Source organism: Corvus cornix, chromosome 8 (assembly GCF_000738735.6).
Source record: "Corvus cornix cornix isolate S_Up_H32 chromosome 8, ASM73873v5, whole genome shotgun sequence".
Lineage (NCBI taxonomy): Eukaryota > Metazoa > Chordata > Aves > Passeriformes > Corvidae > Corvus > Corvus cornix.
Genome location: NC_046338.1, coordinates 4,154,624 through 4,176,651, shown reverse-complemented (window position 1 = coordinate 4,176,651; position 22,028 = coordinate 4,154,624). Strand labels below are relative to the sequence as shown.

Sequence of the window (22,028 nt, the reverse complement as noted above, 5' to 3'; positions counted from 1 at the left end):
GTTGTGTTCTTGATTGCTGTGGTATTGCTTTCCTACACTTGTGCACATCCACTAAGATGCCACCCAGCTAAAACCATTAGAGCCACCACGAGCACATGGGTTTGCACGTGGTATGGCCACAACAATTTCAGATGTAGGGGACATCTTTCTCCCCCCAAATCACTTTAGAGAACAAGGAATTCAATTTTCATGTTGCAGTGGCTGTGTAGGGCCATCGAAAAGCCAGGTGATAACTCACATCAGCTTTAGAGGTGGGAAACTGCCTCATGGGGCTGGCAAGGGGAGGAAGCTGAACTGACATTTCCTTCACGTATCTGGAAGGTACATGTTCCTCATAACACAATTTTGTGTTAATCTTCAATTTGCTGTACTGGGAAGCTTTTCCCTGGTCAGCAACCAGACACATCAAAATTACAGGGAAGTCACTGCGGGAAATAACATGAGTTTCCTCCTCCTTCAAATTAAAAGGAGGGTGCAGGCTGGACAAGAAACACACTGCTGCAATAGGACTTGATTGACTTTAATGTGGAAACAGTTGCACAGTTTAATATATTTCCTTGCCAGAAAACAGGGAATTTGTTTCCAAAAGGGCAAAGGCCTCTGGGATGTGTCCTGATTCTTTGTGATTCGATCTGTGCTGCTGTCAATGATTTACCGCAGCATTTCGGAGCCCGGTGGGCTCTGTGCTCCTTCCAGCAGTCCTGAAAACTTAAAAGCTTTGGTTTGCAGCTGATCTATAGCAAACATTTACATATGGCAAAGCAATGTGGAGGAGCCTGGGTCAGCTCTGTCCCTTGATCCTGTCTATGTGCTCACTGGTTTTATCGCCAGGCCAGGCCACGGCGTGCAGGGAGCTTCAGGCATTGCCTTCCCAAAGGTAAGTCTGCTCCCCTTCCCAGATTTCCATACAGGAATTACCAGCACGTCAGTCAGCCCATCAGTTTTGTCCCAACTTGAGGCATGTGCACAAAGCTACCAGAGAGAAAAAAAAAAAATTGGCAGTTGTCCAAAGCCCAAGCCAGGCATCGTAATTCCTTCTTAAAGGAACTGTTTGCACAACGGTTTTTCTTTTACAGATGACTATTAAGCCTTCTTAAACTTCCTTACCAAAATTACCATGCTGGGTTTGGGCCCTTGAAATGAATTCTCTATACAGGATGATTTATGAGTTAATATTTTTTATATTCTTTTGCATGATAATTATTTTACATTTGACAACACGAAGCTAACAAATGCATGTGAGCAACCCAGTTTCAGTCCAAGCCAGATCCTCATACCTCAGTTTTTTTCCATGAACAGTATTATTAACCTATCCGAGTGTCACTTGGGCTTTGAAGGAAAGGAATAAACAAGTTACATTCTTTCTAAAGCTATAGTGTCATGATAGGGAAATGGGTGGATTTTTTTTTCTACAGCTATTAATTTCAGGCTTGTTGTAAAGGCAAATATGATTTAGAAGGATCAAAAAAAGGTATCAGTGATAATTGGAACATGGAGACAAGGAGAAGGCAGAAAGGAAAAAAACTGTGGCAGTGATACACTTAATTATGAAGGCTTATTCCGATAATCCCTTTTGAAAATGAACAAAGACGAGATTTTTGATGTTTGATGAACTTATCAAACAAGGCAGAATAATGAAGAGGTAAATGTAAAATCCAATCGAAGGTGAGCCAATTAAGTACTTCGCGAAGTGCTGAAGGAGGCAGCCCACAAATCCTCCTGTCAGAGCAAAAAGGCATCAATACCTGTGTGTCCTCCAGCTCTGGGCTCCTCTGCAGGCTCCTGGGTTTTCATCTCACACACGGATCTGCACCCACAGGCTCCCTTACTGAGATGCTGTGGCTTTCCTTTAGTAAATCTCTTCCCCAGCCTCTGATGAATCCCCCATGAGCTCCGTACCTCCCCTAATTACCAATATTTCTCCCTGGACTGCAGTCTTGTAAGTAAAACAGACTGCTCATTAGTTAATCACCAAAATAATAATAAAAATAATAATGTTCTGACTCAGAACAAACCCTCAAAATGCTTTGAAGGCTGTGGCAAGTGCAGGGTTGCATTTGCACGCCACAGATTCTTCCTCAAGACAAAGAAATGGCTCATACAAATGAAGGTTTTAGGAGTAGGGACAGAACTAGAGATTGTAATGACTGGGCTGGGAGACAGGAGAAGTATTTTCCATTTTCTCCTTTTATAATATCCCTTTAATTATTTTCTTCTTCTCAGAGTTTATGTATTTTGCTTCAGAAGTACTCAACCAACAAATTCTTAGTCAGCATCCTTTGTACCTCACTCTCTCAGCACTGTTGGTGTAGCCATTCCCAGAATTCCACAAAGCCCATGGAAACCAGGATCTCCTTTCATACTTGCCAGGAAAAATCCCAATCATGAGCTCACATTGGTGTAAAGAAAGTGATGTCAAAACTGGCTCAGTAGTGATAAGCATCCCTGCTCCTGGAGATTGTGATGTGCTTGTGATGTGAAAAGAAAGGCAAAAAATCAGCTTTTCTTTAAAACCTGTCTCTTCACAACATTCCTTCTCTTTTCTCAGGATGTTCGGTCTTATGTATATATTTTGTATATATATTTTTAATTGTAATCTACCTATTGGAATGGGTGAGGATCTCTTGGCAGACCATGAAACCCAAGACAAAATCCCCAGGTACTGCACCTGCAGCATCTGATCAATTCTGATGGTGAATACTTGGATGGGGCACCTTGGGATGCTTCCCATTTCCTATGAAACAGCTTCCTGGTGGAAAAACACACACACACACAGATAATTTTCCCTCTTCCAGCCTCCACCCCCTTTCAAAACACTGCTTCAAAGACCTTAGACCACTCTCTCTTCCCCTCCCTAGAAGAAGCAGCAGAGATGTTAATTCTCCAGCTCCTGTCGACTGTCAGCTGAGCCAGTGGTCAGGATGGACTGATTGCTTCCCTTGCCAAGAGAAAAAAGTAAGGATCCACTGTAATGTATTCATTTATCTTCAGATGTGTCTGTGATGAGGATGTACACACATTAATTATATATATTATACATATTCATCATTCTGAAGCATCCAGTAAACTCATCCAAATATGATGGAAATGCTCCTCTGCTAGAGAGGCTCTTACTTACCCTGGTGTAAACTGGGGAATAAATTCATTCGAGGCAGCAGAGCAGGAGAAGCAAAATCAAGGCAAATGGTGGAAGAATCAGGCCAGAATATTTGCCCAAGACTTTCTTCCTTTTCTATCTCAGATTTAATTAAGTATCCCCTGCTTCTTAATGCAAATAGTCCAGTGAGAAGAGATTAGAAGCAGCCTTCATGCATCAGCTCCTGTTCTCATATTTTTATATCATTTCACATATGTCTTCATAGCTCGAGAATTTATTTTCAAATACCTGGCATAATTCTGCTTTCTACTGAGTTTATGTTATCCCTGCATTTTTTGTTCCTGTTCTTATAGGCAGTATATTATCAGTAAATAATGTGGCTCTATGGCTCTTCTCCCTTTCCTTACTTTCTTTTCCCTTCCTAGTTTAAAGAGCAGCAATTCTCATTAATAATCCATCAGAAATGTTGCAGGATCAGTGTTGTAATTAGTGTCTGTGTCCATCTGAGCCTGGTGCATTGCAGGACAAAGCATATGCAGCTGGAAAAATGCCATATTTTTCCAAGGTATAAAGCAGAGATATTTTTTAAACTGCCATTCCATTAAACTCCCCTCTATGTTCATGTGTATGAACTCCAGCCAACCTGAGCTCCAAACTCTCTGCTGACTCTCCTCCCTGTATCATGCACAAAGTCTTGAAGCAACACACACACACACACACACACACAAAACCAAGAATATAGACAAAAATGATAGTTTTGATTGCTTTATGGCTTGGGGAGGTGATGTCTCTGGGGGATACAAGTGGCTGTGTCTCTGTGCAGCACCGGTACCGGCGGCTGGTGCAGGCAGCAGAGTTTGGAGGGCGACGCTGCGCGGGGCACCTCTGGGATGAGCAAGCCTGTCGAGCTGAGACAACGTGCACAGGGCCACCACAGTGTGGGCAGGACTTCCAGTGTGAGGGAACAGGTGAGTGAACCAGGCACAAACCCCGGCCAGAGAGGTTTTGGTCCTGGGAGTATCAGTCCCCTGCCCTGGGCAGCAGGAGGGAGAACCAGTACAAGAGAAAGCAGGAAAGTTCCCCTCTTTAGTGTTTTTCCCTCCTTTAGTGTTTTTCCCCCCAGTTTTACAGAAATCCATCCATGTCACACTCGGATTTGGGTAGAAAAGGAGGCTGTGTGACATGGAAAATGTGAATTTTTCAGTGGAACAAAGAGAGAAGGAATATTCTGCTCCAACTACTGTGCTGTGCGCTCACGCACCCCTCCGCGGGCACAACGCTCCCGCAACGCGTCACTTTCTCCCCTGCTAGAGACAGAGTTCAATCATCAATCCAACCAGCAATCTGTTGGGGTGATTTAGTTATTTTTAGCCATCTCCAGCTCTGAGGATTAGGATATAAAACGGCTGTTCTCTGAAACTTTGACCAGCCTTGACAGATTTTTGTTCCTACACAAATGGCTCCAACTTCCATCCTGAGCGTTTAACAAAAATTCTATTCAAAGTTGGAACCAAAGGTCGGCTCTGTGACCAGCTCACCAGCTGGAGCAGGTTATCATCATTCCCCTGGGGTAAATTAAGCAGTGCCAGTTCCGTCCTCAAGGTTTTATCCACACTCCCAGAAGCAAAAGCCCTTCCACGCTGCCTTTCCTGCAAATATCCATTCTTGCACTCTAATTATTGCAATAAACTCCCCAAATGCTTCCTGCAATGGGAAGAGAAAAAATTGCACTTTAATAAGATGGAGTTGACTTCCTTAAGCCAAGGGGAGAAGCTATTCCTATACCAACTTTCCAAGACCATAATTTTAGAAAATTAAGTCAGGACAGCGAGGTGATCTCACCTTGATTCCCACCTGGCAGAAGCCCATGGGAGTGGCCAGCTTGGACTCTGTGCTGTGTTTAGGTCACAAAGACCTTCCGCAGGAGCTTGAAAAAGCAAATTCCCAGTGGAATAGCTCTGTGTTTAACACCCAGCATGACTCCTTGTGGCCCTGAGATGTGGGTGAAAAGCAGCACAATCAGTGCAAGCTGCCAGCCAGGATTTCTGGAGGGCGGATAAGCCACCGCCTGCATCTGTGCACTTTAGGGCGCTGCATCAAACGACATCTTGTGTGCAATGGAGACAGAGACTGCAGAGATGGGTCTGATGAGGATAACTGTGAGAATGAAGATATTGAAAGCCCTTGTGAACATCTGTTCCCAATCCCAGGGGCGGAAAAAGCAGTCCAAGGGTGAGTAATTAATCAATAGCCGCTCCTCTCACAATCAAACCAGGATTATGTTTCTTATATTGCGCTTCCTTAGTAATAACTGTGATCCATGAATTGATAGAGGGCTGTACAGAACCCAAAGGGGAGGTGCTGTCCCATGTGACCATGGGTAGCAACGAGGGTTCATTCCAGCTTTTATTTCAAATTCTGTCTCAGATCTGTTACCTGACCTTGGCCTCTCCCAGCCACACTGTACCTGTGATGCCCTCTTTATACTCCTGTACAAATATATCCCAGTTACCTCACAGCTTTCTTCAGTTGTTGAAACCAGTAGACAAAAGCAAACAGCAGACTTTGGAGATGCAGAACCCTGCTGGCATTCATCCTTAAGGAGATTTAACTCCAGGATTTAGGACTTCAGAGCACAGATTCAAGGCAGAGAGCCTGAGCTCCACACGAGTATATGTAAATACTCCTATTCACAAAAAGTGTTTCCCTGTTCAGTTTCAAATTTTGATCAGGTACTGCAGGCAAAAGAGAAATCCAGAAGAACTTGAAAGGCAAATAGTGCACTGCGACATTCTTGTTGTAAATTTTGTGTTTTAACCAAGCTACTGCTTCATTTGGAGAACACGGCCCTGCCTGTGACAGGGGTTGGAACAAGATGATCTTTAAGGTCCCTCCCAGCCCAAACCATTCTAGGATTTTATGAACATGGGCTACAGGATGAGAATGGAGCCAGCTGTTGGATAACTTTCCCATCAGCTCAATGGGACACTCTCTGGAGTCCATGAGATAAATGTCTCTCTGGCCCAGGGCCTGGGATGGTCCATCCAAAGTTTTACAAGGCATGCATTAATTTTCACTGAGAACCCTGCTTAATTCTGCTCTCTGAGGTGTTTCTCCTGCAGAACACACAAAAGCAATGGCATTTGCTATCTTAATCCTAAAGATGGTTCCCTGTTGAGAAGAGCAGTGCTGCTGCCTAGTTTAAATAATGCTTTCACTTTGGGCCACGGAATTACATGAAATACTAAGTAATAGGAGGGATTTCAGAGGGCAGCAGCTGTGAGGGCTGGAGAGCAGGAAGAAGGAGGAATAAGGAAATAATAAGTGACAGACTTGGCAAAGCACAGGCTTCATGTCTAGGGAGGGTGTTAACTACCCTGAGAAATGGGACCATTATTAAAAAGAAAGAGATGAAATTAAGAGAGAAAATAATTGCAGAGAATGCCAGGAAGCACTTTGTGACAATGAGATGCATTAGGCTCAAGAGGAACCTGGAGGAATTCCAGGACTTTGGGACTTTCATGGCTGTGCTTGCAGGGAGGGGCTGGGCAACTTCACTGATTTCTTCCATTTCTTGCATCTGAGTCCAAACTAATGTCTTGGAAATAAAATGGGTCTTTGTCTCCTGCTATCTTTGGGAAGGAGACAACAACAAGATAACAAAGCCCACCCAACTCTAAGTTCTATTCCAAATCCTCAGGAGGCCTGAGGATAGATAACCTGTAGTGTCAGCAGAACCTGTGACAGAGACTGGGGAAACAAAACCGGAGCTATGGGTAACTTCCTGAACGCTACTTCTTTCCAAGATACAACATCCTAACACAGGAGGAGAGGCAGAACATATACGACCCTGGATTTTTTGGAGGGTTCTGTGAGTACGTGTATAACGGGGAGTGGCGGGAGCTGCAGTACGACGCCGCCTGTGAGCGCCTGTACTACGGAGACGACGAGAAGTATTTCCGCAAGCCTTACAACTTCCACATATACCAGTTCCTGGTGAGTGCTTCAGGAGGCCAAACTTAGCAGTAGTTTCCCAGCAGAAAGCCAAACTTCCCACAAAGATATTAGGTACATTCCATCATTCTCCGTAGGTTGTCTTTAAGGTACCTCAAGGGGCACTTGATGGTGTAAATGTTGGTTTATGGCACGTCAAGGAATTAACGTGCTTTATCACCCAGGCGTCCCCACTGCTTCCTCTGGCCCAGTCAGAGCCAAGGGAAAGGTGTTTTCTCTAAATTCTGCTATTAGTGAGCTGTAGAGCTTGCACCAGCCTCTTGCCTCTCTAGGGATAGAGTTGGCCATGTGTAAAATGGTACCGATGCTGCTGGTTCAATCTTTGAAAGCGTTTTATGTCTATGGCGTGGCTACAAGGGGCATAAATCCCAATTCTGAGTGAGACAGGGATCCTGAAACCCACCACCATGGATCACAACACCTATAGTCCACGAGGTCACATCTGATGTTGGACACTGATCCAAGCAGACCAAGGATTCAGCTTGGGTTTCCCATGTTCTAAGTGGGTGCCTTGGCCACACTGTTGAACATTCATCATGTTTTGTGACATGAATGAATGAAAACACATTAACCCTGGGAAATATTACTCAGTACAAGTAGCTTTCATGTCCTCCCAGAAGGCAGAGTCCCTTAGTCCCCTGTTTGAACAGTGGGGCTGGCTTTTTACAGAGCTGGCAAATGGCACAGCCCAGATTCAGCAGAGCTGCTCGATTCCATGTGCCAGCAAAGCAGAGCTGTCAAGGAAAAGGTCACTTCTCTAAAACACAGGCAAAACAATGTTTGTTTTCTAGCCTTGCCATTGTAAATAGATGTTGATTTTTTTTTTTTTTTCTAAATAAATTCATCCAGAAGCAGGCTGGAGAGAAAAAAAAAATCAGTCCAAATCGTTAGGATTTGGCAGAGCTGTAAGGAACTGGAAGAAGGGTTTTATAATGGGAAGTGTCAGGCTGTCTTAATAGGTACCATTACCAGCTCTGGCTTTGAGTGGGTAAACACAAACTTCTTCCCTGCTTGGAGATGGATGAAGCAAAATGCTTGGCTTTATCCACATTTTTCACGTATTTCCAAATGAAACGGCAAGGGACTTAATTCCTTATTCCACAATCACTGAAGTCAGTGCTGGTGCTGTCAGGAGCATCACGGGCTTCAACAGAGGTACTATCAGCTCCTTCAAGAAGTAGTGATTGAAAAGGAAGGGAAGCACCTGAAAAATTAATGTCTGCTCCTTTCATTTTAGGCTCATGCTGATTCTGGATTCACTTATGAGTTTTATGACGATTCAAAGGACCTGCTTGACGCCCTTAAAAGTGATAAATCCAAAACAACGGGCTTCACCATTGGAATTGGGCCTGGCAGAGCAGATGTCATGTTAAACCTGGGCCTGACTTTATCAGGTGGCAAAGGATCCCTGAAGAATTTCACAGAATACAATGAAAAGGTAAAAAAAACCCAACCAAATCAGTGATGCATCTGCTCCAGTCGTATCATCTGTGCATCGCATGGTCTGGCTGTAACTTATGTCAGTTTATTCTCTCAACTGCATTTTTTAACACAGGGTAATTGTACCTTAATTTGTTCATGTAATTGCAAATGTATGATCGTTAGTAATCCTGTTTGCTGTTCCTGGTATGTTTTAGCGAACAGGGAGTGGGAATAAAATTGAATTACGGAGTGCCACGGCACATGTCATCTCACCCCATCCTGTTTCATGGCTACATTAAGCACATAAATAAAAAAATGCTTAAAAGTGACGATGAGGGAGGAGGGAATATCAAGATGCTGATCAAAACAATTATCCTCCGGGAATGATCTCCGGTAGCAAATATATCTTGCTCAAATTAATACGAGCTGCCTTGTGATGGGGAAATAGGCTGCTTTTTACAGGACGTTAAAATACCACGCTGAAAAAATAGCACCTGGTAATAGGGTGTACTTCTCACACAGGGTTTACATCATGGACTGGCTGTGATGACCTCTTTCCAATCTAATAACATGAGTGCTGGTATTTCCCACATTTACTGTGCCCCATCTCCACTTCTCTCGTGGCTGCTGACAGAAAACAATAAAGAAGAATTACTTTGATGGTGTTCCAAGTTAAAATGCCCTTAAAAGCTGTTTGAAATGAGCACCATTATAGTATTTACTGTGCCCTTGTCCAGACTCACATGATGTTTGCAGCTAAATGATGATCAGTTATTGGAGGAATCATTTAAAGGGCTGCTCATGTTGCAGTGGAGATTGTCCAAAGCAATGGCAAATATAGAGGTGGAGGCTTGGAGCTGGTGTATATCCAGGAAATTCTCCCTCCATCAGCATCTTCCTGGCCAGGGAATCTCCCCTCTGCTGGGCTGGGCTTGACCCTTGTGCTTTGTCACTGATTGAGGCTGTGAAAAAAGCAAAAAGGGAATAAACAATATGGAAAGGAAACCAGAAAAAGAAATGGCAGAAATGGAGAATGGAGGGGAATCATGTGGAGCCCAAGTCTGATCGTGTTCACACATCAATTAAAAAAAACCCCACAGTATCCAACTCCCCAAGGCCCTCCACCTCCCTCCACAGCACGTAAGAGAGAGACTTTAAAAACAGAATTACCATTATTTCATTTAAACTTGGGCTTGTTTTCATGCCTTCAACATATATGGACAGTCAGAGACTCAGGCTTTCCCCTGCAAGCCTAAAGACTAGAAATTCATTTGTTTAAATTAATGTTGACTGCAGCTCCTCTTTCCTTTACCTACAGGATGTTGGATTCATTAGAGCTGTGACCAAGGTGCAGACAGCCCGCTTCAAGATGAGAAGGGACAACATTGTTTTGGATGAAGATGTGCTACTCTCGCTGCAGGACCTCCCAGACACCTACAACTATGGCATGTATGCCAAATTCATCAACGACTACGGCACCCACTTCATGACATCTGGCACCATGGGGGGTGTCTTTGAGTACATCCTTGTCATCAATAAGGAGGAAATGCGAAGAAAAGGTCAGAAAATCAAATATATATCAAATAATATATCAAAGTATATTCTCTGTTCTCAACTTTCTGCTTTGAACCAGGTATTTCCAACCTGGTGACATTACTAGCCACATGGCCTGGGATTAGCTTGAGTGTCCCAAAATGTGCTTCCTGCGGTAGTTTAGGAAGGAACCTGAGCATTATTTTCTCCATTTTTTCAGTGTCACTTGCTAGTCTTGCCCCATTTCTTGTCATCTTTGTTCACCATGAACGCTGCAAAGCCATCCAGAGCACAGCAAATCAGCCCACTCACATTTTAGCCTGTTGGGAGTGAGGGCTGCAACTCTCTGTAAATGGAAATATCGCACTGCACTCGGCCATACCTCTGCCACTTTACCCTGCTTAGTGCCACATCTGAAGACTAACAGACCCCTGTTAGCTCCAGTTCTCAACAAATTGGAGTGTATGAGGCTGGAGAGGCCTACCTCTAAATCTCAGTTAGATAAAATACCCACTGCAGACACCGAGAGCGTGAGAGTTGCCATTGCTGGTGAGTCAAAATGTAACATTTTTCCTAACCAAAAACATGGGATGCAGAAAAATAATATGGGATTTTCACTCACTAACCAGGTTGTCAACTTCTGTAAAGGTGTCAACAATGCAATAGATCCCACTTCCCCTAAGGGCCATCACTCTGCTGTGCTGAGGGCACCACTGCCTTGGTAACTCCAGGCCAGACACTGACGCAGAAGGAAATTGTGATCTTGGACAACAGGTGCAAATTGCTGTAACTTTGGTAATTTTAATAATTTTCATGGTTCTGACCCAGATTCTGCCTCTAGTCTGAAATGGTTTGGCCCCATCAGCATTAGGATAACTGTGCACTCCGTATTTCACATTAGCCATGCCAATTTTTCCTCAAGAAATTACTGATTGAGAGAATTTTCATCAAGTTCCTGAACCTCTAATGTTTGGAAACATGATGCCTCTTCAAATCACTTCTTCACTTTGAAGGGTGAGTGATACAGAAGTGAATAAGGTCTTGGCAAGCAAGTCTTCGGGAAGCACACTGCCAATTTCAGAGGAAGAATTAATCAAGAGCATGTGGAGGGAGGCTATTATTTTGCTTTATCTTGTGCTTGCTGTGTATGTAAGGAGATTTACTGCTACGAGATGCCTTATCTTAGGAAAGAAGGACGCTGAAGTCCAGCAAAAGACAAAAATGTGCCCCAATAGGGATGTAATTTTCATTCGAATGCAGCACCATTCTGTAATTTTCATCTAATCCAGGCTCTGCCAGGAAGTCCACCCTTACCAAGCCAGCAGTGCTGTGTGTCACACAGTGCTGACCCAGAAGGACCCACCTGCAGTGTGTGATATGCCACTGTCTGAAAGCATTTAGTAAAAAAACCCTGATTTCTCTAATGTTGATCACAGCCATGCTTGGAGGCTGTGTTTGCAAGAGGATTATCCTCCTTGCCTGAGGAATGGTTAGGATCAGGATGTAAGTGCTCAAGTCTTAAAATTAGAGCTTCCTAAGATGAGTGAAGCTCTGAAGATGCATCACTGAGTCCCCACAGGGCTGAGCGTGGCACTGCTTTAGATCAACCACTGCATCCTGAGGGCCCATCCAGCCCACGAGGCTGTTTGCTAAATGCTCTGGAACAGAGAATATTCATTTTTTTCATAGACCAGTGACTAAAGCACAAACTCGGGAAAAAGATCCCTTGGCTGAGTCCTCCCTAAATGAGACACAGCTCAGGTGGCCACTGAGCATCTGGGTCGGCATAGAGCTGGACTTTGAGCATTTAGGAAACCTGAATTTTGAAAATGAAATCACTTTCTCTGTTTAGACATCCACAACTCGCTGCAGAGCTTAGGGCTGCAGTTTTGCTGCCAGACCCATTCCCAGCTTTCAGGCTGCAAGGGCTTATATGGATGTGGTCATGAGTGAAATAAATACATATGTCAGAACGAGGTCCCTCGTTGCTCTGCCATCAATATTTTTCATTACTTGTTTTTAAAATAGATTGTTATGGTTCTATTATTTAGCAGAAAACAGTATAATGTGTTCACACATTACAAGAACATTTATGGGAGGAACATTATGCGCGGAGTAAATTAGAAAGAGTCTTCATATATTCTGATTAATTCAAAATGCAGCAGTAAATCTTATCACTCGAGCACATTTAACTATCGCAAATTATATCATATTAAAAAAAAAAACCCCTATCAGGGCTCCCCCCCTCAAGTGCCAATATTTACTGTGGCCACCCTTTTGCAGTGATAACCACTTTTCATTTATCAAGACCCGATCCTGCTGCGACCAATAGCGAATGGTATCGACAGCCCCTCACTGAACATAATTACTCAACGGGAACCATGGCAAATCAATTAATCAGGGTGTTCCTCAAGTTTAATTTTATGGCACTCCAGCACCAAGATAAGCAATCACTCATGTTGCTTTGGGTGAATGAACTTTACCCACTGTGTTTACAACTGTTGAACAGTTTAGTACAAGTAATTGAGTGCTGCACATTTAATCTTTCTCAAGGGCCCAGTTTTGCAGTGGGATGCAGTTCCCACTCAAGTCTGGAGCATGTCTCAGCTCTCACCAGTTTGAAGCCAGGACTTGCAGCCCCTTTCTCAGGATGCTGAGAACTTCCCCAGGCTTTGGATCCACCAGGCCAAGGAGCAGATCTGTGCCCCGGCTGGCTCCAGTGAGCCTCTCCTGCAGGGTGTGCAGAAGGGAACAAGTGTGCAGTTGACATCCCAGAGGGACCTGGACAAGCTCGGGGCCCATGGGAACCTCATGAGGTCCAACAAGGCCAAGCGCAGGCCAAGGAAGGGGATTCTGCCCCTCTGGTGAGGCTCCATGTGCAGTGCTGCACCCAGCTCCAGGGTTCCCAGCACAGGAGAGAGATGAAACTGCTGGAGCAGGTCCTGAGGAGGCCACAAAGCTGATTAGAGGAGTGCAGAGTCTCCCCTATGAGAAAAGGCTGAGGGAATTTAGGTTGTTCCGCCTGGAGAAGAAAAGGCTCCAGAGAGACCTCACTGCAACATTGCAGTACTTATAAGAAAGACAGGTTTTTATCAGGGCCTCTTGTGATAGGACAAGGGGTGATGGTTTTCAACTGAAAGAGGGTCAATGTAGATTAAAGAAGCAATATTTTACAATGAGGCTGGTGAAACACTGGCACAAGTTGCCTGGAGAGGTGGTGGATGCCCCATCCCTGGACACACTCAAGGCCGGGTTGGATGGGGCTCTGAGCAAACTCATTTAGTTGAAGATGTCCCTGCCCATGAAGGGGAGGGGGCTGGACCAGATGGCCCTTAAAGGTCCCTTCCAAGCCAAACCATTCCAGGATTCCACAAAACCAGAGCTGTGAGTGTTTGAGCAGTATTTTCAACACAAGCAAGGCAAGGCACTGCCCCAGTGCTGAGGTGAGGCCATTCAGCAGACAATGCTCCAGGTCAGGGCTTGGACAGAGGTTCAATCCTCAGACCATTAAACCACAACCCACAAACCCCACTGAGCTCTGTGCCTCCTTTCAATACCATGGTATTGATCACCAGGCTCCTTTGTAAAACACTTAAAGGTCCTCTGACAAAAAGAGCAATATAAAAGTTACCTATTACTTACAATACCTGCATTTACTGAAATCAATGGACTTTTTAACTACCAAAGAAGACGGCCTTATATTTGCAGTACACTGAAGTGCTTACATAAAACCAGGCTGTATGAAATACGCACATTGCTTACCTTGGTGAAACCACCTCATTAGTTCCCTTCTCCCCTCTGCAGTCGCTTCATGGGTCTCCAGTTACATATTTTCATGATGTATGTGGTGGTGCTGGCAGCAGCAGGCAGCAAAGCTCTGGCAGCTCTCAGCACACAGACCTTTTCCAAGTTACTACTTACGGTGCTGCTTAAGCCATTAATAGGTGGGTCAGATCCTGAGTTTAGGAAAATTAGCGAGGATCTATTAATTTCAGCTGCTGTTCCCAGCTTTACCCTAGTTATGGTTAGTCTGTAAAAAAAATAAAGGTTTGTTGTTAAATATATAGATCAAACAGGACGTACGTGCCTGACGCCTTGCGTTAAGATTTTTACTTTCTTCTAATATTTTCTAAGGAAACAAGTTTTACACCTATTATATGATAGGCCCCACATACCCCAATAAAATATTGGGGTTTTCCACTGTGGTCTGCCCAGAATAGCTCTTGACTTCAAAATACAAGCCATGAAAATAACTGAATCTTTTCTTCAATTATAGAAAAAAGAAGTAAGAAAACAAACATCATGAGTCACTGAATTTACCTGTCTACTTTCTGTTTTGCAGCCATTAGCACCGAGGAGATAAGTGCCTGTTTTGGCCTGTTCTTCGGCATGACAGCCAGCAAGGAGAACCTGAATCTGAGTGCAGCTCTGACATACTCTGACTGCAAAAAGAAAGGATTTCGGAAAGCTGGTACAGCAGCAGGGCAGGGGTCTGTTGAGGCACCTTGGGTCACTTGTTTTGGTCACTTGGGCATGGGGATTTGAGTAGGGTCACACAAGGTGTGAGGAAGGGAGCTCTGGTGTCATCGCCCAGAAGAGGTAGGACAGGTAGCAGAAACTTTGGGTCCAAGTCTCCAGGAGTACTGATCCCTCTTAAAAGAGCAGGAATTAATGTAGCAATACCATATTAGAAACAGAGGCAGTGGGGTGGATGGGAGGCTGCAGTCCTCAGCAATGACAGACTGGGCATGCACGGCAACTAAAAGAAGTCAAAATTGACTATAAAAAGCACTCAAAGAGGGTAGGAGCCACCAAATTTGTACATTTCATAATGAGCTATAGACAGTGTGACCTACTGCCCATGTCCTACCCAGAAACCAAGGCTGGAGGGGTGCAGGCTCTTCGGGTCTTATCAGCTTAGAGGATTTGGGATGAGGGCTCACCCCACAAGCAGGGAGCACTGGGCTGCCATCGATCCCAGGAGCCAGATCCCTGAGAGCCCCCTGCATGACTGATCTCACCTCCATTTAGCAGTTTCTGGAGCCTGTGTGGAAACAGCAGCTAAATAATACGTGTGTAATTCAACTTTCCAGATTCTGAGAGCCACAGTGCAGTTGTGGAAGATATTATTCCCCGGATTAGAGGAGGAGATACCAGTTACAGCGGAGGGCTCCTGAACAGTTGGGATGGCAAAATGTATCATCACTGGGGAAGGTCATTAAAATATAATCCTGCTGTTATTGATTTCCAGGTAAGGCTTTTCTGCAGTTGAAGAAACTCTGCCGCTCTAAGGAATGAAAGTGTAGTCGAGCAGATCATTTCGTATTTTTATTGTGATCCCATCACAGAACAAGATTAAATGTAATGGGCCACTGATCTGGTAACCTCTTATTCATTTCACAATGGGGAGTACATCTCCCACCGACTGCATCCGCAGGGAGACAGACAAGGAGCTTAATGCTGGATTAGTGCCAGGTTAAGTTTCTGATGTGTTCCCCAACAGCTTCACAATGAACTACAGTTGTATTCATCCCTATTATTCTCCCTGGTGCTGTCCGCTCTCCTGTATAAGCTGGGGACACACAGGGGGCTGGGGAAAGCATTTTGTTTCCCCCCACACAGCAAAGGCTCTGCATAGACAGCCCCCCTCCAGGAGTTCTCTGAGCAGGGAGCTCCTGGATACTTTGTCAAGTGTGTCCTGTCTTTCCCCACACTCCACAAAGAGGGTCTGTAGCCATAAAAAGCAGCAAGGCTCTACTCTCCCTTTTGTTCCACTGGATGCCCCATAAAATGGGAAGATCACTGAAGCACCTTATAGGGCTTCTGAGGGGGGGAGGAGATATGGGCAAGCAGAGGGGATGGAAAGGGACAGAGAAGAGCAACCCTACGAAAAAATAATCCAGGGTAGCGCTGGCAGAGGCATGAGGGGGTGGCCACAACTCCTCAGCTGTGGTCAGCAGGACCACAAGTACCCCAAGACGCCAAGATCGCTGATCTGCTCCAGGAGCAGCTGTGGCATGTGGGGGAAGGACCTCTGTCACGGCAGGGACATGCTGCCATTTCTGTCCCTCTTGTCTTCATCTGAAAGCAGAAAGCTCTGACAGAGAGTGGGAGAAGGGAAAATGGATTTGGGAATTATCTGTGTTATTGGCAGGGCAAGAAGGACTGTGCAAGCTTTCCTGGGCAGCACCTCGGTGGCGGAAAGATCTGATAAGACTCAAGTGCTTTCAGATCCAGCTTCAGGTTATTCACCTTTTTGCACAAGTTCCCATCAATTCTGGGCAAAATTTCTTGCAGTTTTCCAGTAAACCATGCACTGACCTCTCTCTTGGCTGCTCCAGAGCTGAGCAGTCACCTTGCAACTGGAGCGGCCGATAAGCGCCCGTGTCCACTTCAGCAGCTCTTATCTGCAGCCCCCTCAGTTTGTCAAACAGGCTTGTGCAAATTTGCCTAAGAGCTCTTCCCAAAGCCCAGCTGATCCTGATCTTCCCCATGAATCACTCTCACTGTGCCTTGCACAGTGAGCTGACACCCAGCTCTTCTCTGGAACAAATTCCTGGCCTAGACAGAGAGCGTTTGCACAGCTGCATCGATGGACAAACATAAATAAGTGTCCTCAGACAGTCCCAAGTTTTTAGCTTTAATGCTCATTTGAATATTAATATTCAGTTGGGCAAGTTCTAATTGCAGCTGCCCATACTGGCCTATTTTTGCTGACTGGTATACAGGAACTGGATTTTGCTGCTGGAAAATATGATGAGCGAGTTACATTCCCAAAGCTGTAGATGACAGTATTATTTCACTACATCAAAGGGCAAAAAATACATAGGCAAAATTCCTCATTCTCAGCATTTACTGGATATTTCACAATCTGGCCACTGCAAATGATAGGATGGCAATAAATTCTGATGATACCCTCTGTCCAAAGCTCTTACCAAAACATTTTCTTCAAAAAGGCAAAAAGCATGCAAGAATCTCAGGGATTGTGACAGCACTAAGAAATCAGTCAAAAAAACGGGCTTACTGGGGTGTTTTAATTTATCATTCGAATCCATACTAAAACTCCCAAGCATGTCCAGAAAAGCCAATCTCACACAAACCTCCAGGATGAGGAAGGTTTTGGAACGGTGGTTTCTCACTGGGGCAGCAACACATTTGCATGATGTACATGCAGCTGTCGAGGAAGACAAATGAGTTTTTCCCGAGTCCTGAATTCATCCAGCAATGTCACTGCATCCCAGTTGATGCCCAGCTGAAATTGTTTCCATGCTATCCATCTCCATCCCCCACAGCTGCAGCCCATCCACGAAATCCTCCGCAGGAGCAACCTCGGCCACATGGAAACCAAACGGCAGCACCTGAAACGGGCTCTGGATGAGTTCCTGCTGGAATTCAACCCCTGCCGCTGTGGAACGTGCCAGAACAATGGGGAGCCTGTCCTGGTGGGAGACACCTGCTCCTGCCAGTGCCGCCCTGGCTACAGAGGCCCTGCCTGCGAGCAGACTGAGCGCCGAGGTGAGAGCCCAGGGTGCAGCAGGGGAGGGGCAAAGGCAGCAAAGGGGATGGATTTCCCCCTCCATATGGCTAATCCAACAGCTCCTGGCATCCACACATCAATCCCACCTTCCCTTCTGTGTTTTGTTGCTGCGTTATCCTGAGCAGCCCTGCAAGAGACTGAGTTTAGCAGCTGAGGACAAAGGGGAATGGCTTTAAATTGAAAAAGAGCAGGGTTAGATTAAAGAAGAAATTCTTCGCTGTGAGGGTAGTGAGGCCCTGGCACGGGTTGCCCCATTCCTTGAAGTGTCCAAGGCCAGGTTTGATGGGGCTTCCTGCGCTAGTGGAAGGTGTCCCTGCCCCTGGCAGAGGGGTTGGAATTAGATGTTCCCTTCCAACCCAAGGAATTCTAGGATTCTATGGCTATTACAAACAGAGTAGTGGAAATGAGGGTGTGTTTAATCGCTGGATTAAATCCAGGAAATCCTCTGGAGGGCTCATGGCATGCCGCTAAGGATGGCTGCTCCAAGGGGGAGAGCATAAACCTCAACAGACAGAGAGGGGAGGGAAGGGGAAAGGCTCAGGTGAAGCAACTGCTCACACAACGTGCCACCAAAAATGCCATTTTAGTAAAAAATTGCTACATCACCAGATTTCCCACCCCCTCCTGGGATGCGTTTTGACTAGAGGGAAGTGTCTATTCTGGGGTGAAAAAATATGTTTTTCTGAAGTGACAGGCTTATATTTATGTTTTCTTTGTCACTTTCTATACTATCCTAAAAAGTTAAGTGGGTAGCAAAAAAAGGCGAGGTCGGAACAGGCTCTTTCATTTCCAAAAAAAGTTGCAGTTCTCTCTGGATATTTTTGTCCTGATTCATGATGACAAAAAAAGTCTAAATCTCAGCACATGAAGCTGGCAGAAAAATCCATCTTCAGAGCAGTTCCACCAGGCAGAGCTCCAGGCCTTCAACCGTGGGCTCACCAACAGAAAATCAAAGCCGTGATGAGATAAGGAGTTGGAGCAGAGCTGGGGAGACAGTTTTTGAGGCTGAATGCCAAAGCTTAGCTTCACTGACTGCAAAGTGGGTTTCTTTAAAAAGCTCAGGTTCTTTAAGTTGTCTCCAAATCTCAGGAATTTGCTTGGGAACCTCAGGACCCGCCACCAAAGCAGCTCACTGAACTGGCCAGCCCTGTGCTCCTTGATTTTCCCAACAGTGGGGACAGGCACACTTCTAACTCATGGGCAACTTTAGTTTCAAATTTTCACTTCCAAAACTCATTTAAGACCAAACTAAATTTTCTTTTTTTTTTTAAAAAGCACAATGTTCCAGCAGATGGAAAACCCAGCTTTCCAGCCAGCACTAAGTAAGAGCACACACATCCATTTGCGCTGTCTGGATTAATAAACTGCCCAAGCCAGGCATGAAGGCCAGATGAGTAAATAAAAAACGACAGTAAATGACAGCCATCAAGCATTCCCATCATTCAGGAGCACTGCTATAATCCATAGTATCGACCGCTCCTGACAACTCAGTCTGTACTGTAATGAAAAAGCTTTGAAATGACCCATCTCCAAAAGGACTTTACACAACATCCCCACAACATTCGGGGACTTTTGTCCCTCTGCCTTGGTCAGAGGTGAGCAAGTTGCTGCAGAGAGAGCTGTGAAATACCCTTTGGGAAAGGAAAACCAAGACACAGGCTTTCAAATGAGCTGAGAAGGAAAAGAAACAACTGTTGGTGTTTGGGGTGATGATGTTTCATCTGCCCTGGCTTCGAAGTGCCTTGATCTAAACAGCCTGGGCACAGCTGGGATAGAGCAGGGAGTCCATATCCAGAGAGGTTTCAACCAGACCTGAAATCCCTTTTTTTGGTCTGTTTTTCCCTTTTTTTTCTATGTGTCTGCAGGTGGAGAGACGGACGGGCGCTGGAGCTGCTGGTCGGGCTGGTCGCCGTGCCAGGCAGGGACGTCGCGGCGCAGCCGGCAGTGCTCCAACCCTGCCCCGCAGCACGGTGGGCAGCCCTGTGCTGGGAGAAACCTCCAGAGCAGAGCCTGCTGAAAGCCCAAGGTGCCTGGAACAGCGTGGTTTGGAACCTGGGCTGGGCCATAAATACTCCAGGCATGCTATGGAATTATCCCCGGGAGAGATAATTGATTGGTAAAGTGTTTCTATACGTGCTGAATTCACTGTGTAAAACCTGACCAACTGCTCCCGTGGTTTTGCCCCACCAGATGGGATGGGAGTCCCACCAGACAGGATGGGAGCCCCACCAGTGCCCAACACCACTGCTGCAGCACAGGAGATGGCAGAGAATCCACCCAAAGGAGGTGGTTTTGCTGCGGGGTGACCGCGGCGCTACAGCGTGTCATGAAATAAATTCACTGCGAGTGTTTACATAACTAAGCCCGACTCTCAGGGAGTTTATATGTTTCCCTTTGGGAAACACATGAAAAGCTCACGATCTATGCAGTTGGTATTGACATATGTACCATGAAAACTTTTGGAAGTTGGCACTGTCAGATTTGTAAGTCCAGCATATTGGCCAGGGCTGGATTTCCTGCAAAGCCATATGCTGCTCTGCATGGAGAAGGCTTCAGCCCAAAGATGCTGAAGCATCACCACAAAATGTAAGCCCGAGCTGATGAGGAATTTTAAATAAGTAAATAAAGCAATAAATAGAGAGGCTCGAACGCAACCGTTGGGCAGAGGATGTTCCCACACAAGCAAAGGCTTTTGCTCTGTAAGATCAGTGATGAATTGACTATTAGCACGCAGGCATTTTATCTCCCAGGCACACAGAGCCTGAGAAGATGCTAACAGGCTGCTTGATTTAAGGGGCTTTTTTGAATGTGAGACGTAAATCTCAGCACAAGAATGCACACAGTATTGAACTGTGTCCAGAGACCACGGCGAGAGCCAGCAGCTCTCTCTTCTTAATGAACTGCCACAAAAACCTGGGATGGACGGAAGGCGAATGGCACTTCATTTTACTGAGCTTTTCATTACGGGGGGAGAAGGGGGGAAAAAGCCCTGAGAAGGAATCAGCCATTATGAACAACAGCACCAAAACCTCAAAGCACAAAGCAGCCCTTCTGTAGACATTTGAATGGAGAGAGGGAGTAGAATGGAATAGTGGTTTAGTGAAAGAAATTGCTCAGGTGCTTGGAAATGCTTGTTTTTCAACTGTGTGTCAGTGGGGATTTACAGGCTGACACTCAGCTGATGTAAATCAGTGTTGCACCTTCACTGCAGCTGATTTATGGCACCTGAAGATCTGGCCCCATATTTTCTTTTGTGGGCATGTTTGCCAAAGGCCAATTTTTTCACCACTTCTCTTTTGCTTGTAAATGAAACTACGGGCTGAAAACAACAAACCACGTTGTCTCGAACCCTGAGATGGATTGTCCTGTGAAAAATCCCTTTGCTGAGGGGCAAAGCCATGGCCTTTTGGGCCAACTTTGCTATTCCGGGTGAAGGAGCTGTTCACCCAGAGAGGAATTTGCTCCTGAGGGCTTGAATTTGATGTCTTCTGTGTCAGGAAATGCAGCAGCATGAAGCACCCATGGATTGGTGTGACTTAGACATCCCAGAGGAATGTGAAATGTAGGATCACAACAGGTGATTTAATGAATGCTGCTTGGCATTGGGCTGCCAGGTTATGTGGAAACACGAGGCAGGGCTCTTACAGCAAGGACCAGTTTGGCTCACAAGCAATTCTTACCTTTACATCGACTTCTTAGGACTCAGGAAAATGCCTGCAAGTAAATGAGTACAAAGTCACCTCAGTCAGAAAGCTTCTTTTTTGACCAGAGGGGAGAAATTAATGAACAGAGAGATCTGATGCCTTGGAGGCTGGGAAAAGATGGGGTCTGCAGGAAAACAACCTGCATCCTCAGCTTTTAGAGCTGTTTCTAGAAGGATAAATCACAAAAGAACCACAAAAAAACCAAAACCAAAACCAAAAGAATAAATCCAAGTGATTAAAGAAACTGCATGCAAAATACCACCATGAAACATATAAACAAGAGCAAAAAACCTATGTTTTACCTGCAGTTGTTCATTCTCATCCCTCACCTCATAGCCCAAGGCACTGAGACACAAACCCAAGGGCTTCCTTCAAACACCAAAGGCAGGTGGGCAGTGCCCCCCTCCTCCCCCTCCACCCCAGGGCTCAAGCATCCTCTTGCTGAAACCCAGGAGCAGCGAAGCTGAAGTCAGAAGAAAGGAAGAAGCTGCCTGTAAGGCCTGGGAGAAAAAAAAACACAAAATAAAGAAGAAAAGATTATGAGCAATTACACATTTACAATGGCAGTGGAAGAAGCTAATATATCTCGTGCTGAAGTGGGCAGTGGAGAGTTGTGCAAGATGAGATAAGCAGCAAAAATGTGTGTTTCTTAGTTAAACTAAAAGCTTAGAGGGTACAATAAAACGCTGCAGTTCCACCCGGCTTCTAATGAATGGATTTT

At 45.3% G+C, this 22,028-nt stretch overlaps 1 protein-coding gene across 1 annotated transcript; it reads left to right on the top strand.

The window, feature by feature from the left end:
• The first annotated feature begins 653 nt into the window (after positions 1-653).
• C8A (complement C8 alpha chain) lies at positions 654-20,248 on the top strand. The gene is made up of 11 exons (XM_010408784.4): positions 654-877; positions 2,859-2,955; positions 3,921-4,065; positions 5,185-5,329; positions 6,904-7,093; positions 8,349-8,549; positions 9,852-10,092; positions 14,409-14,537; positions 15,160-15,317; positions 17,359-17,581; positions 19,469-20,248. Exons 1-11 carry the CDS (start codon positions 765-767, stop codon positions 19,618-19,620), a joined length of 1,794 nt encoding a protein of 597 aa, XP_010407086.3. The 5' UTR covers positions 654-764; the 3' UTR covers positions 19,621-20,248.
• The last annotated feature ends 1,780 nt before the right edge of the window (positions 20,249-22,028 follow it).